Raw genomic sequence first — 26445 nt, forward strand, 5'->3', positions numbered from 1 at the left:
CATTTTTGACCGCGAACAGAACAAGTGTGACTGATTTTTTTATTTTATTTTCAGGGCTTTTTCGAATCGTGATTCGTGTCCATTATTATTTTTGTTTTATTTTACTTTTTTTTTTCTTTACTTTGCAAGTGCCAAAACCTTTACCAAGTTTCGTACAATTAAAAAATTCTTCACAAAAAAAAAAAAAAAGTTAAAATTGTCAGTCAAAAATGACCGACCAGTACCAGATGGTTATGAAAATGACGCTGTTGCTAATGTGAGTGCTCACGGGACCGGAGGGCACTAAATCCCTCCACCCCATTCTGCCCCGAGATACGTTGCCTAGGTTACACCTCCAGCTGCCACCTGAAGCGAAGCATCGCACCATCCGCCTCGCGAAAGACAATACCTCACACGTCAACACCTATTGAAAACTCTACAAAAGGGATCTCACGAAACAAAAATATACTCGGAAGAGAGTGTCAGAGCATATTAAGACACGCGCGCGCTCACGCACGCACGCACACACGCACACACACAGACCCTCCTCATTGTGAGAGAGGCGGGCTCATATGGAGGGCCGCTTTTCGGCTCTGCAGCGACTGCAGCGTCTCCCGCTGCCTGTTCTTCCTCCGCGCGCGTCTCCGCGAGCGCTGTGATGTGAATATTAATGATGCTGCGCGAATCTCCGCGCTCATTTCCATCGCTTTCACCCATCTGAGAGGTAAGAGCGCATCCGTATTTTTCCGCAGACGGCGCGGTTTACATTATTATTCAGTGTCCATTTCATCCTGTGGAAGCGCGTGTCGTGTTTTTGAGGATGCTGAGACGCTCGCTCGACGCAGTGTTGGTATCAATGAAGAGGCGAAGCGAGTCAATGAGCGAGTCAGCGAGGCGTTTCAGTATGGTACATGTACTCCTGTTTATACGGGCTGTTTCGTTCTTTAAACAAAAAACTAGCTCACCGCTGGGATGTGTCATTCATGCTATAAGTAATCTAAACATTCGGTTGTCTTTGGTTGGTGAACACAATGACTGGTAGGAAATTGAAGTAAATGGTCTTCATGTTTATGATGATGAAAAACTGATTAATTTTATCAGTATGTTATAGATGTAGTGGATAATTTTACAAAGCCCATTTGGTGGGTGTTGGAAGATGGGGAGGAAGCATTTGGGATCCTTAAATGGCATTCAACAAGTGTAGACTATCTCATCCCTTCTGCTGTGTGACTGATGTTCTCCAGATAGACTGCCATATATATAACTGATGAGTGTATGGAGATATGGGGGCTATATATGCAGTCAGACTATTATATATATTTTTTTTTAGTTTTTTTGAGTGTTTGTTTGAATAATTCAGACTTTGGATCAATATAATGACTGTTTGTGCAGGAATTAGTATTAAAAAGGGAGGTTTGCTTTTAGTCGATGCATTAAGCCAGTGAGACAGACTATATTTCATGGGGAGTGAGATTGGTCTAAATAATCCCCTGCCCGTGATTTCAGACTCTTACGTTTTCTCTCGCTCTTTCTCACAAATGATTTGTGGCCCTGTCTTTGTCGTTCATTTCTGAAATGTATACAGCCAGTTAATCACATCAGCCATGCGTTTCAGAAATGGAGAGTGAGACGGAGAGGTGGGTTCTTTGGAAACCATGACAGCTTTCATTCATGGAAATCCAAAGGTGCAGCACAAATATTGGGCCCAGTCTGCAGAACAAAAACACACCGATTTAACTCATCCAGCATAAAGCGTAATCCTCTCATACGAGCAAGCACAATGAAATACCGGCCTTATAGTGTAGGGATGCTATTAAGCAGGTAATCTCTCTCTCTCTCTCTCTCTCTCTCTCTCTCTCTCTCTCTCTCTCTCTCATGCTGTTTTCTTTCATTAAAACTATTAGCATAGAAAAAATAATCAGTATTACCATTAGCTAATTATTTGCTGAGGGGAATTAAAAATGTTTATTTTATGGATATATAGACTTCTTCTAATGTATCCAAAATGAATATAAATAAGGCCAACAGTTATTACCCTCCATTGTTGTTGTTAAAAGGATTGCTGACATATTAACTTTGATTTAGTTCAGAATAGTGTGTAGGATGTCAAGTCTGCCTCATTGTACAGTGCGGAGGTGTGCAATATGTCTATGTTTAGTTTATGTGTTTATATTGTGTTTTGGTTAGGGTTGGCTATAGATTATGGCTTTAAAAAGCCCTATATAATGAGTTTGCATCTCATTAGAGCTGTGGAAAGAGAAATGGATTTCATATTTGTTTAGAACACAATAGGCAGGAAATGTCTATGCCAGATGGGAACTGTGTTTCTCCTTTTATTCCACTATGGATTTTGTCTGCTGCATGATCCCTTTGCTTGTCTGTATGTGTGGGTGTCAGAGTGTGTGTGTACCTTTGTGTGTCTGTGTGTGGAGGGGGGTGTTGATTGTGGTTCTATATAAACCGTTTGCTGCTGAGTGTATTTGTTTCCATGGTTACCCCCATGCCAATGTAGATCACGTCATCACCAGACCAGACCTCTGCAGCTATTGTTTACTGATCGTAGAGAAGACCGAGAGTGTGTTCGGGTTTTAGATATGTCTCCCACAGACCTTAAGTTCTTCGTTGTTTTTTAGTCCTTTTGTCTAGCCTGTCGCCTGCACTGTGTTTGATTTCTGGACATCTTGCTTGGATTAATCATATCTCCTGCTATATTTTGACCACCTGTCATTTTTCTGTGATAGACACACATGGAGGGCTATTTATTCGATACTGCTCAGTGACTCCATACTGTTGGTTGACTTGGCACGCAGTGTCTTCTGCTTGTATCACCATCTGTAGCGCCCTGTACAGAGCTGCATGAGTAAGAATGATCATCTACTGCTATATAAATACTGCTATTTAAATTGATATTTTTAATTCAGATCTCACTAATATTTATTTCTCATTTTCCTTCTCACTACTCCTAGTTTGTTTTAGGTCCTGAGAGAGGCGTTTGTCACTGTCATGTGAGCCTAACTTTGCTTTTTTTATACAGTAAGTGCTCTATTGTTTCTTTATGAAGTATGTCTGTTCTTTCTCTGAGAGTGAAGGGTATTTTTGATTATGCTTTGGTTTATGAAAGCAATGTGTTTGTGAGTCTTTTTGCATACACACAACACTAGCATGCATATATATAAATGGCTCTCTCAAGCCAACATATTAATAAGATATAATTTCAATAATAAGTTCATTATTGATATGTGCTATGCAGTTCAGTGAGAAAGGATTTGAGTTTGCAAAGTTTTACATTTTGTGAAAATTAAATTAGTCTTAACAGAAATTAAGGTGAGTCAATAATATGTTTTAAGAGTTTGACCTTAGATTTGAATTCAATATTAAGTTAAATATATGGGTATATACACTACCGTTCAAAAATTATTTTATTTAGCAAGGAAGGATGCACTACATTACTCATAGGTGTCAGTAAAGACATTTATAACAATATAATATGTTTCTATTTTAAATAAATGCTGTTCTTTTGAACTTTCTATTCATGAAAGTATCCTGATTTTATTTTATCACTGTTTCCACAAAAATAATAACCAGCACAACTGTTTTCACCAATGATAATACAGTTTATAATACAACTGATAATACAACTGCTTACACACAAAATCCTTACTTATCACACAATTTCTGAAACCTGACACTCAAACACCAGAACCACACACCAAATCTGCAAAACCATACAGCCAAAGTTCAAGTTATAGGTTTTTCGGACGGTGTAATACTGTATTCACGACCACGAATGCTTACTGTAAAAAAAAAAAAAAAAGTTTACTGTGAATTTTTCAACACCTCTCTGCCAATTACTTTCAATCTTGTACAGAAATGATAGAAGCTCATGAAAGAAGAGCTTTAGGTTTTTAATAACTGTGTGTATATGATATATCCAAAATATAATATTATGGCAAAGGTGTTTGTAACGTAAGACAAATGTTTGCTTTTGAGATGTGTTTGTGATATTTTGAATGCAGTGCTTCATGTTGCAAGAGATGTGAGGCACTTATTCTTGGATTTGTGTGTAAAGTTTTGAAAATGTGTGTAAGCAGTTGAAAAACCTGTAATTTGTTTCTTGAGCACCACATCATCATATTAGATTGATTTCCAAAGGATCATGAGACACTAAAGACTGGAGAAATGATGCTGAAAATTTAGCTTTACCATCACAGGAATAAATTACATTTTAAAATATATTAAAATAGAAAACAGGTGTAAAAATTGTAATAAAATTGAAAACTGTAAATAATAATAAAAATTCTATTGCAGTTGAAAATTGTAATAATATTTCATGGTATTACTGTTTTTATTGTATTTTTAATCAAATAAACACAGTCTTGGTGAGCATAAGAGACTTTTTTCAAAAACATTTAAAAAATTGTACCAACCCCAAACTTTTCAATGGTCGGAAAAGTATGTAGTTATCATTGACAAATGACGCAGATACTGTCAAATCGTTCAAGGACAAAAACATAATTTCCATTACTAAATAGTTTGTTTATGGCCCATTTAATCCTTGGTTTCATTCAGATACATGCCTTTCTCCATCTCTCCCTGTCGGACAGTTTGTTGCTGGGATTTGAATGCTGATTTAGCATGTGGCTTGAGATGATTATTCTTAGGTTTGATGAAAGACAATCTGAGAAGGGTGTGTAGTTGTGTGTATACGCACGCATGTGTGTGTTTCCTTCAACACAGCGATCTCTGCTCTTTATAGCTCATTCTCATAATTCGAGAGCATCCAGCTGCTGCATGAATAGAGTACAGGGATAAATAAATGAATGATATTCATCACAGAGGAGAGGTAAAAGAAAGGGGGAAGTAAAAATGGATAAAGGTGAAATGGATAGAAGCAGACCGTTCGAAGGTGAGGGTCAGAGGTATGAAGAGACAGGGGTAAACATTAAAGAAAGATAAAAGAGGAAAAGAATAGAGAACAGGGGAAAGAAGAAAAGAAGGGAGAAATGCAGAGAAGAGAAGTAATGAGATGATGGGCAGAGGGAGATAAAGGAGTGAAAGAAAGGGGGATGGGTGTATTTGTTGCTGAAGTGACTGTTTTTCTTGTATATGCAACCTCAGTGTGTGTGTGTGTGTAGCTGGAGTATTGATCAGAGTGATCCACTCCAGCCCTGAGTGTTGACTCTGCACTAAAGGTGACACAGCATGCTCTGTCTGACTTTTGCTTGTGTGTGTGTGTGTGTATATATATATATGTATATACTGTACACTGGCTATGTGATTATTTGCTATTTCAACCGCAAAATTAACTAGTATTTTACACATTATTTGACAAGTTAAGCATTTTTAAATTAGTATCCAATACAATATTCATGCAAAGCAGTTTGAGTGAAAACTGGAATAAATTGGTGGCAAGGTTCCATTTTTTATTTATTTATGGATTAAACAAAATGATATGGCTTGTTTATGTTTATGTATAAGTCGAAATGTCAACTCTATCAGCGATATTGTACACCTTTAATGCTTTTGAAAACTGATAGACTCCCTATCAGTGCACAGTAAGTGTTTAAATATTAAACACAGTGTGTCATAAGCATTTCTCCTATGAAAAAAAGAAGAAAAAAGTGATAAAATTTTTATCGGCAGTAACTCTCACATGATGTGGGAATATTTCAGTTTAAATAAGCTGAATTGAGCTCATGCCTTAACATGCTTTGAAACGTGAATTTGGTCAATGGTTCTCATATAATGAATAAAAAATAAAGCAGTAGACTAACAGTAATCAAATTCAAAAATTTGATGGTGAATGTAATGTAATTAGAAACATTACTCACTGCTCCTCAAACCTTAAATATTTTCTTAATGCTAATCATTATGGATCTTGTGACAAGATTGCTACAGTGCTGTTCACACTGTAAATGGCATTAGCGTTATGTCCGCAGCACTGTCTCATTTGCATAGTCCACCTCTAAATGTGTCATTCCTCCCACAGCAATGCCATGAATTATGAGACTGAGTGTACTACTCTCTGATTACATTCAGCTGCATTCTTGCTCCTGTTTGCTCTAGATTAGATTCTATTTATTCTATTATTTATTCTATTCTGCCCCTAGTAAATATGGTTTTGTCTGTGTCTGTTTCAGTTGTTTAAAGACAGGACGTTTCGCGAGCAGCATGGCAGAAGCCCCTGTTGGAGAGGATGCACCCAAAGAGCAGGAGAGTGCCACCTCACTTACTCACGATCCCCTGCCAGGGGTCGGTGGTGCTCTGTGGGAAAGGGTATTGAAAGCTAGTGTTACAGCTGGAGCTTTCCTCCTGTTGTACACACTGTCTCAACTCACAGTGAGTTCATGCACATGCTCTCAAATAATGAAAAAATAAATCACACACTTTATGCAGTATGCACACCATTGACTGTCTATTGATTTTTAATCGCTGTATGTATGAGAATATTTAATTTATTCCCATGTTCTGGCTTTGTCTAAAAGTGGCAAATTTGGCTTTAGCTAAATTAAACAGTTGATAATGATGTCGTGTAGCTGAATCATTTTTGAAACCAGGAGTGTTTTAAATTTATAATGAAGGCTTTTGTCATGTAAACGGCTATAAAACAGTTGTTGTGGTGTGCCTGTCTATCTGTGTGCTTGAATATCCTTCTGTTTGAGTGTGCTTGTGCATAAGTATAGAAAGACAGGCTGTTCCAGGGTCTGCTGTGATCGACCCTGTAGTCAATAACTGCACCACATGCCTTCCTGTCTGACAAACCAGCAAATAGCTGTGTAAGACGGATATATATAAACTACCATTTAAAAGTTTGGGGTCACTTTTTTAAAGAAATTAATACTTTTATTCAGCAAGGATGCATTCAATTAATCACAAGTGACAGTAACAACGTGTATAATGTTACAAAAGATTTCTATTTCAAATAAATGCTGTTCTTTTGAACTTTCTATTCATCAAAGAATCCTGGGGGGGGGATGCATCACAGTTTCCACAAAATATTAAGCAGCACAACTGTTTTCAACATTGACATCAGCATATTAGCAAGCAAAATCAACATTGATATCAGCATATTAGCAAGCAAATCAGTATATTGGAATGATTTCTGAAGGATCATGTGACACTGGATTTAACAATATAATAAATCTACTGCAGTATCTAGAAAAAATCTAATTGTTATTAAAACAGAAAATCTCGCTATTAGTGAACAAAAACAATTTCTAAAGCTAGGTCTTCTAAACATTAGATCACTCACACCTAAGGCAGTTATTGTAAATGAAATAGTCACAGATAATAGCATCGATGTACTTTGCCTTACTGAAACCTGGCTTAAACCAAATGATTATTTCGGTCTAAATGAGTCTACTCCATCAGGATACTGTTATAAGCATGAGCCCCGTCTGATTGGTCGTGGCAGCGGTGTTGCAACAATCTATAGAGATATTCTTAATGTTACCCAGAAAACAGGTGAAGTTTAATTCGTTTGAAGTACTTGTACTAAATGTTATGCTCTCAGATGTAAGAAAAAAATCCCTGTTATCTCTAGCTTTGGCTACCGTATATAGACCGCCAGGGCCTTACGCTGATTTCCTAAAAGAGTTTGCAGATTTTCTCTCAGATCTATTGGTCAACGTCGATAAAGCATTAATTGTTGGAGATTTTAACATACACGTAGATAATTCAAATGATGCGTTAGGGGCTGCATTTACAGAATTATTAAATTCCTTTGGGGTCAAGCAAAACGTCACTGGACCAACTCATCGTCTAAATCATACACTCGATTTAATTCTATCATATGGAACCGATCCAACCGATATAGATATCATTCCACAAAGTGATGATGTCACTGACCATTACATGGTAACTTGCATATTACGTACTGCTGTAATATGTCATGCGGCGCCGCGTTATCGACCAGGCAGAACAATCCTTCCATCCACCATAGATCATTTCTCAAATTGCTTATCTGATCTGTCTCAGCTGCTGCCTGAACCCAAACAAACAGATGAATTAGAGGAACTAACTAGCACTATGAGCACCATTCTCTCTAGAACATTGGATATTGTTGCACCCATTAAATTAAAAAAGGTCAGAGAGAAAATTAAAGCACCATGGTACAACAATACTACGCATGTTCTAAAGAGAGAAACCCGTAATTTAGAGCGTAAATGGAAATAAACTAATTCAGAGGTCTTTAGAATCGCGTGGAAAGACAGTATGTCACGTTATAAAAAGGCCCTAAAAGCGGCCAGGGCTGAGCACCTCCGCAAACTAATAGAAAATAACCAAAATAATCCAAGGTTTTTATTTAACACAGTGGCTAGACTAACAAATAAACAGACGTCACCTGAACAAAATATTCCGTTACAGTTTAGTAGTAATGATTTCATGAACTTATTCACTGAGAAAATAGAAAGCATCAGAACCACAATTGTAAACGTTCAATCTTCAATCGTGCCTTATAATTCAGCCTCAATTATCACGACGCAAGAACAATTACAGTGCTTTACAACTATAGAACAAAAAGAGTTAAATAAACTTATCACTTCATCTAACAACAACATGTTTATTAGATCCTATACCAACTAAACTACTGAAAGAAGTGTTACATATAGTGGAAGAGCCTCTCCTCAATATTATTAACTCATCTTTAACTTTAGGTCATGTTCCAAGAACATTTAAATTGGCAGTTATAAAACCACTCATTAAGAAACCACAATTAGATCATAATAACCTAGCAAATTATAGACCCATTTCAAATCTTCCTTTTATGTCTAAAATATTAGAAAAAGTGGTGTCCGCTCAACTGGACTCTTTCTTTTTTTTTTTACTTTAATTTTTATTGAGTTTTATGACAACAACAACAACAAAAAGGTAACATACATTGAACAAAATCAAAGGAAGCTAAGGAGGAGGCATCTAGTACAATTGATACAAAAATAAGTAAAACTGTGATCATCAAATCACTGATCAATAAACCTTACATATACAATACTTCTACCTTCATTTTGCACAAGTTTACCAGAAACCCAGTCAGTAGAATCTCACAAAATTAACACTCAGTGTACACTTGTATTGGGAAGAAGAGTTATGCAGACTCTAAGGCCAGAAAATGGGTCAATTTTCTCAATTTTTCCTTAAATGATGATTCTCTTAACCTTATTGTGTAGGTTAATTTTTCCATTATAAAAATGCTTTGAATTAAACTTGACCATTGCTGTTGATCTGGGATGTTCGATTTGAGCCAAAGTCTAGTAATAGCCTTTCGGGCCGCAGATAATAAAATCTTGGATAAATAAAGGTCCTCCTTCCGCACACTTTCTGTGATGTTTCCAAGAAACATAACTTTACATTCCTTTGGGATATTGTAACCCAGCACCTTCTGTAATGTATTGTTAACAATAGACCAAAATGGTTGAATTTTAGGACATGTCCAGAAGATGTGGGCGTGGTTGGCGTCCCTACTACCAAAGTCCCTCCAACAGTTCTGAGATATCCCAAGTTGTTTACTCTTCAAATAAGAAGTGATGAAAAACCTCATAAAACACTTCCAATTAAATTCTCTCCACTGTTGGGAGTTGGTGGAGGTCTGGAGTAGACAACATGTTTGATACCATTCATCCTCCGTGAGGACAACCTTTAATTCACACTCCTATTTTGCTTTTACATAGAGTGTAGTGTTTTTCGAGTTCTCCATCAGACTCCGATAGAGTTTAGACACAATCTTATTAGTCTTTTGTTGATAAGCGCCACACATTATTTCAATAAGAGGGTTTACCACGTCAGAAGAAATCCCCTTAATTTCTTTGCAGTAGTAATCTCTCAGCTGTAAGTATCTGAATAGATCATGGTTATTTAGATCAAAACTATCCTTTAGCTCCTGAAAACTCTTCATCTTGTTGTTTTTGATAGCTATGCAGAAAGCTGTCAGGCCCTTACTCATCCACTCTTTAAAAGTACTGTCATAAATAGCCGGCTTAAATCTGTTAAATCCAGTGCAATCCATCTCAGTATCTTTTGATCATTTTTAAGTTTCAATTGCTTAATCAGAGAGAACCATATCCCAAGGGAAAATGTAACTATAGGATTCAGAACCTTCCTTAAAGAGTCATCTAGGCCCTCCTCTCCCAACAGGGTTTGAACATTGCAATCTGGTGCACAAGTCTCAATATCTTTCCATCGTGCAATATAAGAATTATCACACCAAAGACACAAAGGACGTAGTTGTGCAGCTTGAAAGTACAGTTTTAAGTTTGGCAAAGCCATTCCACCTTTCTCTTTTGGCAGATGCAAGGTAGAGAGACGTATTCTGGGGCGTTTTCCTCCCCATATGAACCTTGACACCATTTTGTCCCATTGTGCAAATTGTTGAAGTGGTATTTCCACTGGAAGCGATTGGAACAGATACAGGAGCCTTGGCAGAATATTAATTTTTATTACATTTATTCTGCTACTAAAATCTAGCGGGTAGGTCGACCACCTCTCCAAATCTTTTTTTATGTTATCATTTATTGGATTATAGTTTGCTTTATATAGCAGCTCAGTGTTTTTTGTTATGTTTACACCTAAATATTTCAGTGTTTTTGTTTTCCAATTTACGTTTAATTTATTTTTAATTTCTTCTCCTGGAGAGTAATTAAAGTGAATAATTTGAGTTTTTGTGATATTTAGTTTATAACCAGAGCAAACATGAAACTGTTCAATTACCTCCAAAAGTTTTGGGAGAGAAGTGTCCAAGTCCTGCAAGTATAGCATAACGTCGTCAGCAAATAGTCCTATTTTGTGCTCCATTTGTCCCATAGTGATACCCTTTAATCCCTCCTCTTGTCTAATGGCCTGTGCCAGTGGTTCAATATATATAGCAAAGAGGGTAGGGCTTAAACAACAGCCTTGCCTCGTTCCTCTGCTCAAATAGAAACGAACTGTTAGAGAGCCATTCACTTTGATTCTGGCGGTAGGCTGTTGGTAAATTGCCCTAATAATTTTTACTGAATCTTGATAAAATCCAAACCTTTCCAGCGTCTGGTACAGGAATTCCCACCCCACCCTATCGAAAGCCTTTTCAGCATCCAGGCTTATAAGAGCTGCACTTGATTTATCTCTGTTGATTTTTCCGAGTATGTGTAAAGTTCTTCTAATATTATCCTGTGTTTGTCTACATGGAATGAACCCGCTCTGGTCCACATCAATCAATTCTGTAACAAATTATTCCAGTCTTTTAGCAATAATTGAAGTATACAATTTATAGTCCACGTTCAAAATGGAAATGGGTCTGTAAAACTGGGCTCTTTCTTGCAAGAAAATGACATCTATGAAAAGTTTCAGTCTGGATTCAGACCGCACCATAGCACTGAAACTGCGCTCATTAAAATCACAAATGATTTACTTTTAGCTTCTGACCAAGGCTGTATCTCAATACTAGTTTTACTTGATCTTAGTGCTGCGTTCGATACTATAGATCACACAATACTCTTAGATCGACAACAAAATTATACTGGTGTTCAAGGACAAGCATTAAGCTGGTTCAGATCATACTTATCTGACCGCTACCATTTTGTCTATTTGAATGGAGAAAAATCGATCATAACTTCAGTAAACTATGGAGTGCCGCAGGGATCTGTGTTAGGCCCTCTGTTATTCTCAATATATATGCTGCCACTTGGAAATATTATAAGGAAACATGGAATTAGTTTCCATTGTTATGCTGATGACACTCAAATATATATTTCATCACGGCCGGATGAAAACGCTAAATTATCCAAATTGACAGAGTGTGTTAAAGATATAAAATATTGGATGACGCGTAATTTTCTTTTATTAAATCCAAACAAGACAGAGGTACTACTTATTGGTTCAAAAAAACGCTCACAAAACCTCTCACAATACAACTTTAACATAGTAGGATGTCCTGTTACTTTATCCTCTACAGTAAAAGACCTGGGTGTTATACTCGATTGCAACCTGTCTTTTGAAAATCATATTTCATATGTTACAAAAACAGCCTTTTTCCACCTTAGAAACATTGCTAAGCTACGTAATATGCTATCAGTTTCTGATGCAGAAAAGTTAGTTCATGCATTCATGACCTCAAGACTAGATTACTGTAATGCTTTATTAGCTGGTTGTCCTGCATCCTCAATAAACAAGCTACAGTTAGTCCAAAATGCAGCCGCTAGAGTCCTTACTAGATCAAGAAAATATGATCATATAACACCGATTTTATCATCACTACATTGGTTACCTATAAAGTTCCGTATTAATTACAAGGTATTGCTACTGACTTATAAAGCCCTAAACGGCTTAGCTCCAGTCTATTTAACGGATCTTCTATCGCCCTATAATCCATTGCGCTCTTTAAGATCACTAAATTCGAGGCTTTTGGTCATACCTAGGATATCCAGATCCACCAAAGGAGGGAGAGCATTTTCACATTTAGCTCCAAAACTCTGGAATAGCCTTCCTGATACTGTTCGTTGCTCAGACTCGCTCTCCCAGTTTAAAACTAGATTAAAGACGCATCTCTTCAGCCAGGCATTCATATAATATTATTAATATTACAGTTCAAACTACAATCCGGCCTCTAGTTCATAAACGCCAGAGGAGAACTGGCCCCCGACTGAGCCTGGGTTCTCCCAAGGTTTTTTTTTCTCCATTAGGTCACCTGATGGAGTTTTTTCGGTTCCTTGCCACTGTTACCTTTGGCTTGCTCAGTTGGGGATATTTTGGGAATATTTAATTTAATTTTATCAATCAATAAATTACACTAGAAACAAACCTTGTTGTATTATTTTAATTTAATACTGTGAAGCTGCTTTGATACAATCTGTATTGTGAAAAGCGCTATACAAATATACTTGACTTGACTTGACTTGACTGGAGACTGGAGTAATGATGCTGAAAATTCAGATTTGCATCACAGGGATAAATTACATTTTAAAATATATTCAAATAGAAAACGGTTATTTTCAAATGTAATAATACTATTTCACAATATTACTTTAGCCTTGGTGAGCATAATAGACTTCTTTCAAAACATTTCAAACATCTTGCAGACCCCAAAATTTTAAACGGTCGTATATTTAAAAAACAATATTCTTTTATTCATTTGACATTAAACTTACCGAAACGCAAATGACAGTTTCAGACAAATTTTGTGATTCAAATAAAACATCTCATATCTTTCTTTGCCATCCCTAGTTATGTAGGCTAGGTCGCTTTTACCTTTTGAAGGGTTTGTGTGTGTGCATGTGTAAAAATAAATGTGTTTTGATGATGTGTTCAGGGTTTGTGGGTCCTTTACATGCTGAATGGATACAGGGCTTTTCCAGCGGCACATAAAGTTTTGGATCTCCTTCAGTACCTTCTCTCCACCAGTGATGCCTATGATCAACAGGTGACGGATCTAGAACTGAAATGACTGAATAAAAAAAAGATTGATGTGAAAGAATAATATTTTAAAGGAATTCACTGCTGCATGTCATTCATTTTTTGAAGTGACAAAATAACAAAAAGACATGAATGCACTTGTCTGCAGATGGAGATATGGAGGGTGGAGAGCGTGTTGCCCCTCATAGCCACACTCTTCTTAGGTGTAGTCATTCTTGGTACTGGAGTGAGTATTTTTTATATGTTTTTGCCTTTTGCTACTCAAACCTGTTTATACAATAACTTGTGCTCAAGATAAACTGTGTTGCAGCAGCTGATTTGAACCCTACATTGTTTAGCATGCACTCATTCCTTTGTGTAAAGCTTGGACTTTCCTTTTTCCCCCTTTTGCTGTCACAACAGACGCTGTTCTGCATTAGAACCCTGGTGCCTGGCAACCCATCTTGCTTCCCTGACGACCGTCGTCAGTCCATGAGCAGGCAGCCCTCCTTTACATATTCAGAATGGACAGATGCTAAACAGGAGTATTTCTACGAGCTGGATCCTGTTCCGGAGACGCCTGTGTTCGACTGCTTTATGGACATGAAGATCGAAGCTGACCCTGCCACTCTCACTGTCAAACCTGTTGGCTTGCAGGAAAGGTAATAAAACAGGCTATTTTTTCTGGATGCTTCACCTTTGATGTATTGTACGTCTCATAAATAATTTGTTGTTGTTTGCTGTTAGAATATTCTATGATGGCTTTGTTAGGTAAGTTTTTAATGTGACTGTGCTAAATATTTCAATGAGGAAAGAATAAATGCACAAGTGGTGAGGATGGAAAGGCTAACCACTTGTGTCATAATTAAACATTAAAAAGCAATTGTTCAATATTTAAAAGGCAATTTTAAATAAATATTTGAACAACAGATGAATTCCCACTTCATGTATGCAGAATTATATATCATAAAGTGCATAAAACAAACTCTTATAAAAAGTAGTCAAAATAGTTTTAACTTTAACACTCGTGAAAACTGAAATCAGTTGTGATGTGAATGATCGCATCGCACAAACTCTGTTGTGATTTTGTGACAGGAGAGGTTCTAACGTGTCGCTGACGTTAGACATGTGCACCCCTGGCACTACAGAGCCCTATGGAGCACTGCTGTCCCCTAAAGAGCAGGGCACACAGGAATACCTGCAGAACGCATCCAACCTGCTCACCCCCGAGCAGCTTCACAAGCGCGCACTGGACGACGCTGTACTGCAGGCGGAGTTCTACGTGAGTATCATTCACAGTAACAAGCATATACACAACAAAACATTGATTGTAACGTGATGTCACTGCTCATCTTGGGATTCTGCTGGAAACAGGAGACACCCATGAACTTTGTGGACCCAAAAGAATATAATTTCCCCGGCGTGGTGAGGAAGAATCGCTACAAAACCATACTACCAAGTGCGTATAACACTCTGTACACAGTTATATGTGGAAACGTCTAATGAGGTTTGTTCTTGATATTGGCATACCTTTGTATTTGTAAGGTCTTATCTCTAAATTGCAGACACACATAGCAGAGTTTGCTTAAAAGCAAACGAGGAAGGTGATTTTCTCAGCACCTACATCAATGCTAATTATTTGAAGGTGAGTCTGTGTTAGCATCAAATTGTAAATGTTACTTTGCTGGTTGATATAGTATTTAAGTTGTTTTAATAAAATTTTCTGTCATTTGTTCTCAAATTTCATCTAATAAATGTATGAGTCCTAAATTATAATTAAGAAAAGACAATTATGGAGTTAGCTTTTTATGACATATATTATGAGATCACAAACTACCAAAAAGTTTTGTGTGTTTTTTCTCAAAATAGCCATTTAAAGTTGTTCGAATTTACATCTTTGTTTTTATCATATGCTGTTTTAGGGCTATGGTGAGAAAGAAAAGGCTTACATCGCCACACAGGGTCCCACTGTAAACACAGTGGGGGATTTCTGGAGGATGGTCTGGCAGGAGCACTGTCCCATTATCGTCATGATCACCAATATTGAAGAAAAAAATGAGGTCTGGCTATATCCACACATATACCATGCACACTATTCTCACATGATTGGGATGAATCAGTCTTTCATGCTGAGTGGTTAAAAGTCCTAGATTATTCAGATGGATTTCCTCTTTAATTATCAGGGTTTTGTAAACTTGAATCAACACTAAATTGCTCTTCTTGTCCAACCTCTGTTGCTGTCACTATTTAATACTGAGCAATAACTCGGGATGAAACCACATTCCTAAATGTTCACTTTGTAAATTTGTAGCTTAAGCCATTTTTCAGTAGTCAAAAAGTTAATAAAGGCGCCTGTTTCAGGTGATGTTGACTCTTTACTTGCCTAGAAATATTTCAGTGAATTTCAATGAGTCATCAGGAATCGTGAATGGGTTAAAATGAGCTGTGCTGGATTTCAGTATGAATTAAATAAACATATTTGTCTGTGTGACCCTCAGAAATGCACAGAATACTGGCCAGAGGACAGTGTCGTCTGTGAGGGTATCGAGATCACTGTCAAACAGGTCATCCAGGCAGATGACTACAGTCTAAGGATTTTCACTGTGAAGGTCTGTTTGGTGTTTGAGTGTGTTTTGGTAAAAATAACTGACTTGCATTTATATTCATTTATAAGTGAACTAATGATTGATGGATTTTTAATGTATTAACCGACTTAATTAACAGTTAAATTTGTACCAAAACGTTGAGAGAAATTTTATATTTTCTTATTATTACTTTTATTAAAGAAATCTGGCACACTAATACCCACTGAAGGGATAGCATTTTGAGACAAATTGCGACTAAACAAAGTTAACAATAGCAAAGTATAGGAAAGTATCAGGAAGTATTAAGTATATCTTAGTAATGTTTTGGTCTATTAACAAAATGTAGCATGTCATTGTCACGTTACTGAGCAGTTTGGTGACAAGTGCCCCTATTATGGTTTTCATGCATTGTGTAATATAGCTGTTTGTGAATGTAAACAGTTGTTCTGCAAAGTTGTAAAGTCGAATAAAGTTAAATAAGTTAAATAAAGTTATTGTGTCCCAAAAGAAAGAATCGACTCTGAACCGCCAATACGAGTAGTTTTTCATTCAAATCCTTCTGCTTTACGGTTCTACGTCACTAGAAAATACATCTGCATAATGCCCGCCTTTGTTGTACATTGTCCGCCCGCGAACAACTTGACCAGCCCACAACACGTCATTTTACTGACGACCACTTCTCAAATCTCTGAGTTTAACGCGGGATTCGCAAAACGCTTGCTCTTGAAAGATGGGTCAGTACCCAGTTTATTTGAACCAGCTTGCTCCTCAGAATCTCAGCCTGTAAGTATGAATAATTATTGATGTATATATTTTCTACCGGGTGTTCAAAACATGTAGTTTTGTGTTTTATATTGTGTAAGTTTCCGGCTAACTGGCTAACTCACGTTATTATTGTCTTACTGAAATACTTCTGCTAATCAGTTGTCGGCCACTATTACCTAAAACTGTGTCTATTAATGCAGATTGTCTGTCGTTCTTACTACTTTGAGTAATGATAAAGGATGGAGCAAGATTTGTTTTGCAAACTTTAATCTTACAGTCATTCAAGTTAGTGCTTGGCTAACGTATGCACTGTTATTGATAGAGTTCCTGCATGTGCACCGCAATAAATTAGAAATATACACACACACATGGGTTTGTTGATGGACATACCCTTGTTAATGCTGATAGTGAGGAATTACAGCTGCAACATCTCATAATGTACCTCAAACTGAGTAGTGTATCACTGAGAAACGTCCTGCTCAAGTCGTCCTTGCGATGAGTGTTCAGGTTGAATAAGTTCTTTTAATGTTTCATCATCAAACTCGTGCTCAGATTGTTTTGTTAAAATCAATGTCATTGTAACTGTCTTTGCAGTGTTTACAATCGCTGAGGACTTTTCAAGTTTTCAAGTTTATGGTAAAAGTGCGTTAGCTTCCGACAGGCGCTGTAAGCGGTAGACCAATCACTACAGACTGGGCCGTCTGGCCAATCAGAAATTTTGCATCCTCTTTTCAAGTAGAATTCCCCACAAACTTTGAGAAATGCAGATTAATTGCTGTTTAAAAGCCATCACTTTTTTAAAGAATTAGTCATTTAAAAGTCAATTATAATATAACTGATATAATGTAACTAAGAAAGACTAGTCCCATATTTACTGAAAAGTCTAACCTCCTAAAAGTTTGTATGAAAGTGGAGTAGAAAGATAATAGGCACAGAAAGTGAGAAGTCCAGGTTGAGCGCAATGTTTTTCTGCTTCTAGGTGTGTTTTCTGCTGTTTCCTCTGGAGGCATTGCTGTCATGGCAACAAATATTCTTAGCAATGCAGTGTTTCACATAATTGAAGGAAATGTATTTAATCTCAAAATCTGCGTATATGATATCTTAAAGAGATAAATCAAAGAATGTGTGTTTGTTATATGGGCAACACATGAAGCAGCTCTTTATTGCATGTGCAGCTTGTAAACGAGCAACACGCTCTGTAGGTAAAGACAGTTAATTTTCCATATATCTAAAACAGTAACAGAAAAGAGTATCAAAATAAAGGCCAATTCACAACGCACTGATTGATGGCAATAGACACTTCGTCAGATTTTGTCGGATTGTAGTTAGCCCTGTCAAAGTCTGTCAGAGCTTGTTTTCACCTATTGAACATGCTAAACAGGAATTATGCCGGGTTCATACTACACGATATCAGCCAGATTTGGGCACAATGCATTTGACGTGGTGATTCCTGGGCTGCAAAAATCAATCGTTTCATCCCGTATAGTGTGTCATATTAGGCGACAACCGACACCGCATCTGTGATGCTTCACGGCGTCACGACAAGAATTTAGGAGTCAAAATCGCATAATTTGAAACAGTGACTACCCAGCATTAGAATGTCTGAGAAGTGATGTGCTATAATCTGGTTACTGCCGCCGTTGGTCAGCATCTGTCCTTGCGGTGTGAAATGGCCTTAAGGGGACACTTTTGTAATTGGGCTGTGCCCCAGTACTGATTAAAAGGCTAGAAACGCACTTGTGTATACATGTGTGTTAATGAACTGCAAATGTGCAATGTGAATGTTTGTGTGTGTAGAGTGAGGGTGAGGAGCGCACTCTCAGACAGTACTGGTACACATCCTGGCCAGATCAAAAAACTCCAGACAAGGCCCCGCCTCTCCTGGAGTTGGTTCAGGAAGTGGAGGAAGCGAGGAAACAGGCTCCATCCAACAGTGGCCCTGTCATTGTCCATTGCAGGTAACACACACGCACACAAACACACACATACATATAATATAATTTAGACTATATATATATATATATATATATATATATATATATATATATATATATATATATATATTAGGTATGTGCGCATTGACAAATTTTAAATGGAAGTTTTGTAACCGACTAGTAAGAAACCCTCTAAAGACTTGTGTATATATGATCTATTCTCAATCTACTAATCAAACAGTCAAATCCCATAATAAATGCTGCACACTTGGCAAATAAAGCTTATTCTGATTCTGATGCTCAGTTATTTTTTTGGAGTTGAAGTGAATATGTGATGGGCATTTGCTTGCTTCGGCTATCACACCGACCTACGTGCATGTCCTGAATATGGTTATTCATGGCTCTAGTGGAATTATGCCAGTTAGAAATGGCACAGCTTACATAAAATGTTTCTGTTTTATTTCATTTGTCTTTTGACTGGTCATCTCTGTGCTCTCAGTGACTGACACATTTTTTTAAACACCATTTTCTCTACTCTCAGTGCAGGGATTGGACGCACTGGCTGTTTCATTGCTACCTCCATCTTGTGCCAGCAGCTAAGCAATGAAGGGGTGGTTGACATCCTGAAGACCACTAGCCAGCTACGCTTGGACAGGTAAAATATATTCACTGTATGTTCTATTAAACATGAGTGTCAGGTTGACTACTGAGACAGCAGCAGAATAAAGATTGGCTCTTTGGCCTCAGTGGTATCAAGGCCACCCTAAAGTCATAACTATGGTGTTATAATAGTCTCTTGTTAAGTGCTATAAAAGTGGACTGCTAGATGCTATTCTGTGGATGACGTATATTAACAGTTGATCTCCTGCTGTTGTTGATGTTGTTGTTGTTGTGTTTAGAGGTGGGATGATCCAGACAGCGGAGCAGTATCAGTTTGTTCATCATGTACTCAGTCTGTATGAAAGACAGCTTCGAAAGACCTCAGAAGAGTAAAGCCTCCATGAGCGCACAACCTTCACATCACTCCTCAGAGCAGTTGACCTTCATCTGAACACATGGGGCAGGGACTGACCCTCAGTTCCTCAAGTCTCATGTATTCAAACACAACAGAAGTTTAGGTTGAACCGTCCTTTTAGAAGCAGACCCAATATTACATTTTAGCCGACCTAAATTCAACATCGCGACACCAATCAGTTATTAAACATACTTTTTTCGTTATTCTTTACCATAACAGTAACACACCAAACATAAAGGGATCATATATATCATAACACAAGTGCTGCCCTCATAATAACGTTCAGCAGGCCATCAGTGCTCAAATATGACAAAGTTTCTATGCGTGTGTGGTGGGATGAACACAATAACAAGCAGACACCAAGGCCTCCATTTATGATGTACACTTAGCATTAGGTTTAGGGACCTCTTCAATTTCCGAGCCTACAAATACAGCAATTTTCCTTTTACTGCTAAGACATTTTTACAGGATTTATAACTCAATGTAACAATGAGATTTGTTGTAAAGTGTGTACATATAGGGGTCTCACATGTTGAAAGATCAACCTCTTGGCAATCTGAAGTGTCAGTATATATGAGTGTGTGTGTGTGTGTGTGTGTGTGTGTGTGTGTGTGTGTGTGTGTGTGTGTGTGTGTGTGTGTGTGTGTGTGTGTGTGTGTGTGTGTGTGTGTGTTGCAGAAAACAGAAGAAGAGAGAGAGAGATAATGTTTACTATGTGTTATGATGATTATCAGACTTTAACTCCGGATGTGTGGTTGGTCTCTAGAAGAGGTTAGCCTAATACGTTTAATACAAAATGGCCTTAATATGTGTCTTTCTGTTCGTACCGGGGTCCGTATGGTTGTTTGTAGATGTTGTCGGGCAGATCTAAACGCAGCGTGGCGTTACAGCCTGTCGTAGTCTCATTCAGTAAGACTGAGAGAGGCTGATCTCCGTACAGAATGATGTACATTTTCCCTCAGCATACCTTTGCCTTCTCGGGTTGCGTGTTGTTGGACGCTATATAATGCGAAATGGTTTAGTTGGACTCTTAAAAGCATTGATGCTGCACCTCAAGGTTTTATGTATCAAAATGCCGAAACACTGTATCCAACTAATGTTAAATTTGTAAATCACAGCTTGTATCAATAGCAGAAATCATGACAATGGGACATACAGTATATAGTTGTGAAGTTTTTTGCTAATTTCTATTTATTTTATTAGCTTGTTTTACTCTGGTTACATTTAACATTGTTTCTATGTGGGTCTGCATATCTGATTAGTTAAGATGTATAATCAGTATTTGCCCGAATTGGCAGCTCGTACAGCTTTGCTGAGACTTGCAGTTTGCATGAGCAAGTACATTTTGAACTTCTTTTTAATCAAGAGCAAGGAAATGTTTAAGTTACAAGCAGACATCTGTGTGTGTGATTATGTGCAAAAGCTTCTGATACGGCAGAGTCTCTCTCTCTCTGCTGTTGGAATAAGCATCTTCAATCAATGATCTCATGTGATCCAGCTGGAAGTACCAATGCAAGTTCTCCTCTGAATTTCTTTAGACAGTACCGCTACCACCCTAATTGTCTCCAGTTGTTCTCGATTCAGTCATATGTCCTCAAAACGATGTTTCCTTCCAGGCAGCTTTGAGCTGAAATTAGGAAGTTTACAGAAGCTTGAAAACACCACCTTGTTACACAAGAGATTGTACTGTGTTTTTTGTTTTTTTTATATATAAGTGTTGTTAGTTGAAAGCCTCACGATGATAGTTTGCAAGAAATGAAAATAACTTTCATTCACATGCTTTAATTGCTGCTGTATAGTCTTTTTATTATTGCATAACTGCTTTCGTGTTTTAGTTGGTACTAAGTGAATTTTATTATTTGTTTTTAATGAACTGACATATTCGTCATATTTATGAGAGTTTTGTCTCTATGTTTTTGTGCTGTTATTACACTGCCAAAGACTGTAGTGATTGGTCCATATCGCAAAACCTGAACAATCCTAATTCTGTATTTACTTTGAAACCCTAAACCAGTTTTAACACCAACATGTGAAATTGTGTATATGTATGAAACCAGAATTTATATATTTTTAACCCGTTTTAAAGGGAAGAATCTAAATTTCCACAGTAAAACCTGTTCTCTCACTTACCCAGCCTTTCTTTTTTTTAGTTTAAGTTTATCTTCTTTTACATTAATTAATAATTAATTAATTAAAGTTATTTAAAGTTATTTTTATCATTGTTTTTATATTATATATTTAAAATTTGGGGGTTGGAACATTTTTTGATGTTTTTGAAAGAAGTCTAATGCTCACCGAGGCTGCATTTATTTGATCAAAAATACAGTAAAAACAGTAATATTGTGAAATAATATTGCAATTTAACAGTTTTCTATTTTAATATGTTTTAAAAAAAAAAGAGTAATTTATTCCTGTGATGTTTAAGCTGTCAGTGTCCAATCTTCAGTGTCACATGATCCTTCAGAAATCATTCTAATATGATGGTTTGGTGCTCAGAAAACATGTATTATCAATGTTGAAAACAGTTGCGCTGTTTAATATTTTGTGGAAACCACGATACAGATTTTTTTCAGGATTATTTAATCATTATACAGAACTGAGCATGCGAGGTGCAAGTGAGTGAGAAAACAGGTTTTTATCCATAATGATCTATTTACTCGTTTAGGGGAATGTAAATACAGGCTCTATCTACAGCATTTGTCAATTATCAAAAATAGAAATCACCAAAAAACCCATAAAATCAGTTTTGTGTGAATCATGGACTAGAGTAACAAAATCGTTTACTGACAATCTTTCAGTGACTGGTACAACCTGTAATCTCATTAACTTTCAAATGTCACGTGTAAGCATGGAGCAAACTCCACTCTTGGCATAAACAAAACTTCATCCACCTAGAAAAGTCACTATAATGGCACAAATGCTGTGGACAGCACATACATCTATTCAAACCAGGACATTTCTTAGAGGAATCATTTTTAAAATGTTGAACCAAATGTGTGTCTGTTACAAGCTGTTTGTCATCCTGATGGCCATTTACTGGTTTTGTACAGTGTTTGAACCTTTCCAAAGTCATCAGACTTGTCATTTTCAGGACTGTACTGTTTTAGGACGGTTGTTATTCAGTGAGTTTACCCTATTTTTCAAAAAAAAGTTGTTGGATGAGTGCAAGGAGGCCGTTAGTAGCCTTAATCACCAGTGATCACACAAATAAATCCTGTTTTCATTGGGTGTACCAATTTATTATTCTGATGCATGCCACATATGTGATCAGGGTAAAATAGTGTGATTTCATGTTAGCTGAATAATCCTTTGAATCATAATGTTATAGTTCAGACTGAGAGAAGGGCCGATATTGCAGTTTAGAGAAGTCCTATCCCTCCTCCAGCTCACTGCCCACTCACTCTCAGTCGGACCCCACTTCCTGAACACTCCATCTGTCAGACCTGTCTGTGTTGCCAGAGAAGAGTAACAGACACACAGGCACCAGCAAATGAGGATATCATTATATCATACACACAAATTAGATCCTGGGCCAAACTAGCTTGGATTATATCCATGTAACCGTGATTTTAATATATTTAAAAGCGAGTGTACTGTTTTATGTTTAAATGGATATTAATTTAATCATAATGAATGACTCACTACCAGCATAGTATGTCTTTATGCACTAATGTACAAAGCTAAAACAAGCACAAAGATGAAATACTGATTTTTGAATGTGAATGCAGAGGCCTGTGCCTCGGCTGTCTTAATTGCTCAAATATTTCAATGCCACCTGAGTATTTGACCTTTTGCTTCTTCATCTCACTCAAATATTTTCAAGATCTGTTTTCAAGAAACCATGCGTTGATCAGTGTTTTGATATTTTATTCTTATTTATTGTCCTGTGATTTTGGTTGAAATGTTTGGCATAGACCCTTCAATCTAAAAAAAAAAAAAAAAAAAGAAGAACTGTTTTGATTTCATTTTAATTCTGTTCTATAGTGAAATAGATGTGGTTTGAAAAATACAATTTGCCTCATTGCTTTTGTATTGTTCCTCTGCTGTTGAAATCCAAATAGAATGTAACATGACTACGTTTACAATATCATGGCTTGTATTATTGGTATAAGCTTTAATTTTGAAATAAAAAATATTCTTCTGTTAATCAGGACTATGGGGTGATTGGACTTTGATTGCCATCTATGGAACCAGGTTTTGCCATGGGTTTTGCTCAGTGATCATCTCAAACAAATATAATATTTAATATTGACCAAAAGAAAGGACGAGTGAGTTGTGATTTGGGTGACTACAGTATGCTTGGAATAGCTTGTGTAAATAGTGAAGTGACGTGTAGCACAGTATGGTGTCTCATACTTGGAATTTGTGCTCTACATTTCACCCATCCAAGTGCACACACACCATGAACACACACCTGGAGCAGTGGGCAGCTTCTTTCTTTTTTTTTTCTTTTTTTTTTTTGCTGAAAAAACAAAACAAAAATGTTTTCGGTTGTAAATTAACACATTCTGGGTTTATATATATATATATATATATATATATATATATATATATATATACATCTAATATCAAACTAGATCACTCAATTCAGGGTTGAAGGATGGCGTATATAATTTTTTTATAAAAGTCTGAAACAATTTTGATATTCTCACATCTGATACAAGAGATGAGATTATATATATATATATATATATATATATACAGTACCATTCAAAAGTTTGGAAACACTACTATTTTTAATGCTTTTGCAAGAAGTCTCTTATGGTCATCAAGCCTGCAGTTAAAAAAAAAACAAACAAAAAAACAGTAATATTATGAAATATTATTACAATTTAAAATAATGGTTCTCTTTTTTAATATACTTTAAAATGTAATTTATTTTTGTGATGCAAAGCTGAATTTTCATCAGCAAGTACTCCAGTCTTTGGTGTCTTATGATCCTTCAGAAATCATTCTAATATGATAATTTGATACTCAGTTATTATCAATGATGGAAACAGTTGTGCTGTTTAATATATTTTTTTGGAATACTTTTTTCAGGATTCATTGATGAGTAAAACGTTAACAGCATTTATTCATAAAAACAGCATTTATTCAAAATAAAAACATTTCTAACAATATAAATCGTTACCATCACCTTTTATCAATTTAACGCATTCTTGTTGAATTAAAGTACTAATTTCTTTTAAAAAAAATAGTTATTGTTCCCAAACTTTTGAACGGTAGTGTATATTGTTACAAAGGATTTCTATTCTAAATAAATACAGTTCTTTTTAACTTTTTATTCATCAAATAATCCTGAAAAAAGTATCTCAGGTTATAAAAAAATATTAAGCAGCACAACTGTTTCCAACATTGATCATAAATCAGCATATTAGAATGATTTCTGAAGGATCATAAGACACCAAAGACTGGAGTACTTGCTGATGAAAATTCAGCTTTGCATCACAAAAATAAATTACATTTTAAAGTATATTAAAAAAGAGAACCATTATTTTAAATTGTAATAATATTTCATAATATTACTGTTTTTTTTGTTTTGTTTTTAACTGCAGGCTTGATGAGCATAAGAGACTTCTTTCAAAAGCATTAAAAATAGTAGTGTTTCCAAACTTTTGACTGGTACTGTATATATATATATATATATTTTTTTTTAAGAACCAGTCTCTTTTTTTAAAAGAATAATAATCAGTGTTCTGTAACAGAGAGGTTTTTCATTTCCAATACCCTAGCTACTTTAAAGGGATAGTTACCCAAAAATGTCATAATTTAATCACGCTCAAGTTGTTCCCAACCTGTATGAATTTCTTTCTTCTGCTGAACACAAATGAAGATATTTTGAAGAATTTCGCTAACCAAACAGTTATTGGTTCCCACTGACTTTTCTGTATGGAAAAATAAATAAATAATACCACGGAAGTCAATGGGGTCCATCAACTTTTTGGTTACTGGCATTCTTCAAAATATCTTCTTTTGTGTTCAGCAGAAGAAAGAAACACATACAGGTTTGGAACAACTTGATGTAAAAAACAACATTGTAAATTTACAACATTGATGTAAATGTCAGAATGACAAAAGAAGAAAAAAAAAGAAAAAAAAAAGACAAATCACCCCCTATAGGCTACCCTTAAATATGGTAGCCTACTATTTGAGGGAACAGCCATTTGTAGTGCTGTGACGAAAACCATAGTGTTCTCAGATGTATTTTCGTTCTCAGATGAACTACTAGACGATGCCGCTAGAGGGCTCCAGTCGTCCGTGCCATGACACGGAGCTCGTGTGGTGGGCAGCCTGCAGCCCAATCGAGCCCAAAGCCACAAAAGCTGCTTGATGATGAGACTTACTGGGGGAGATTTTTTGATGGAAAAATATGAGATAAAAATATTTCCGGTGATAGAAAAATATGAGAATTGAGAAACAAATATTTTTTTCTGAATGCCCTAGAAATGCCATATTTCTAGCACTCGATTAACTCAAGTAACGTTAGGCCTACTGACAGCACATGCTTTGCTATTTTCAGTTACCAATGACGTGCAGTTATTATACCCCGTATACGCTCACTAAATGAGGCTTGTAGTTAAGATGTTTGCAAACTAACTCTATTCTAATGGATGACAATAGAATTATGTTTTTATTTTATTTTACTTAATTGTACGTAAAGTTATAATCAGCAATATTCGAAATAATGCTGATTGCAAACATCTGCTTTTTATAGGAAACAGTGTACACTGTACACTTTATTAAAGGGCTGCTAACCTAATAGTAATAATTATTTAACTGTAAATAGACCGGCAAGAACTCCGTC

General features: G+C 36.4%; 1 protein-coding gene across 3 annotated transcripts; it reads left to right on the forward strand.

Moving 5' to 3' along the window:
* The first annotated feature begins 394 nt into the window (after positions 1–394).
* On the forward strand, positions 395–23787 carry ptpn5 (protein tyrosine phosphatase non-receptor type 5). 3 transcript variants are annotated; one of them, XM_084109370.1, is made up of 15 exons: positions 395–703; positions 2721–2839; positions 2946–3012; positions 6120–6318; positions 13259–13369; positions 13511–13588; positions 13765–14003; positions 14437–14623; positions 14716–14800; positions 14907–14986; positions 15264–15401; positions 15840–15950; positions 18489–18649; positions 19167–19280; positions 19525–23787. In XM_084109370.1, exons 4-15 carry the CDS (start codon positions 6151–6153, stop codon positions 19616–19618), a joined length of 1566 nt encoding a protein of 521 aa, XP_083965496.1. In that variant the 5' UTR covers positions 395–703; positions 2721–2839; positions 2946–3012; positions 6120–6150; the 3' UTR covers positions 19619–23787. The 3 variants fall into 3 exon arrangements, with proteins under 3 accessions (XP_083965496.1, XP_083965497.1, XP_083965498.1); XM_084109371.1 differs by lacking the exons at positions 2721–2839; positions 2946–3012; XM_084109372.1 differs by lacking the exons at positions 395–703; positions 2721–2839; positions 2946–3012 and adding an exon at positions 828–886.
* The last annotated feature ends 2658 nt before the right edge of the window (positions 23788–26445 follow it).

The sequence above is a fragment of the Abramis brama genome (assembly GCF_963993115.1).
Source record: "Abramis brama genome assembly, chromosome: 3".
In the NCBI taxonomy this organism is placed as follows: Eukaryota; Metazoa; Chordata; class Actinopteri; order Cypriniformes; family Leuciscidae; genus Abramis; species Abramis brama.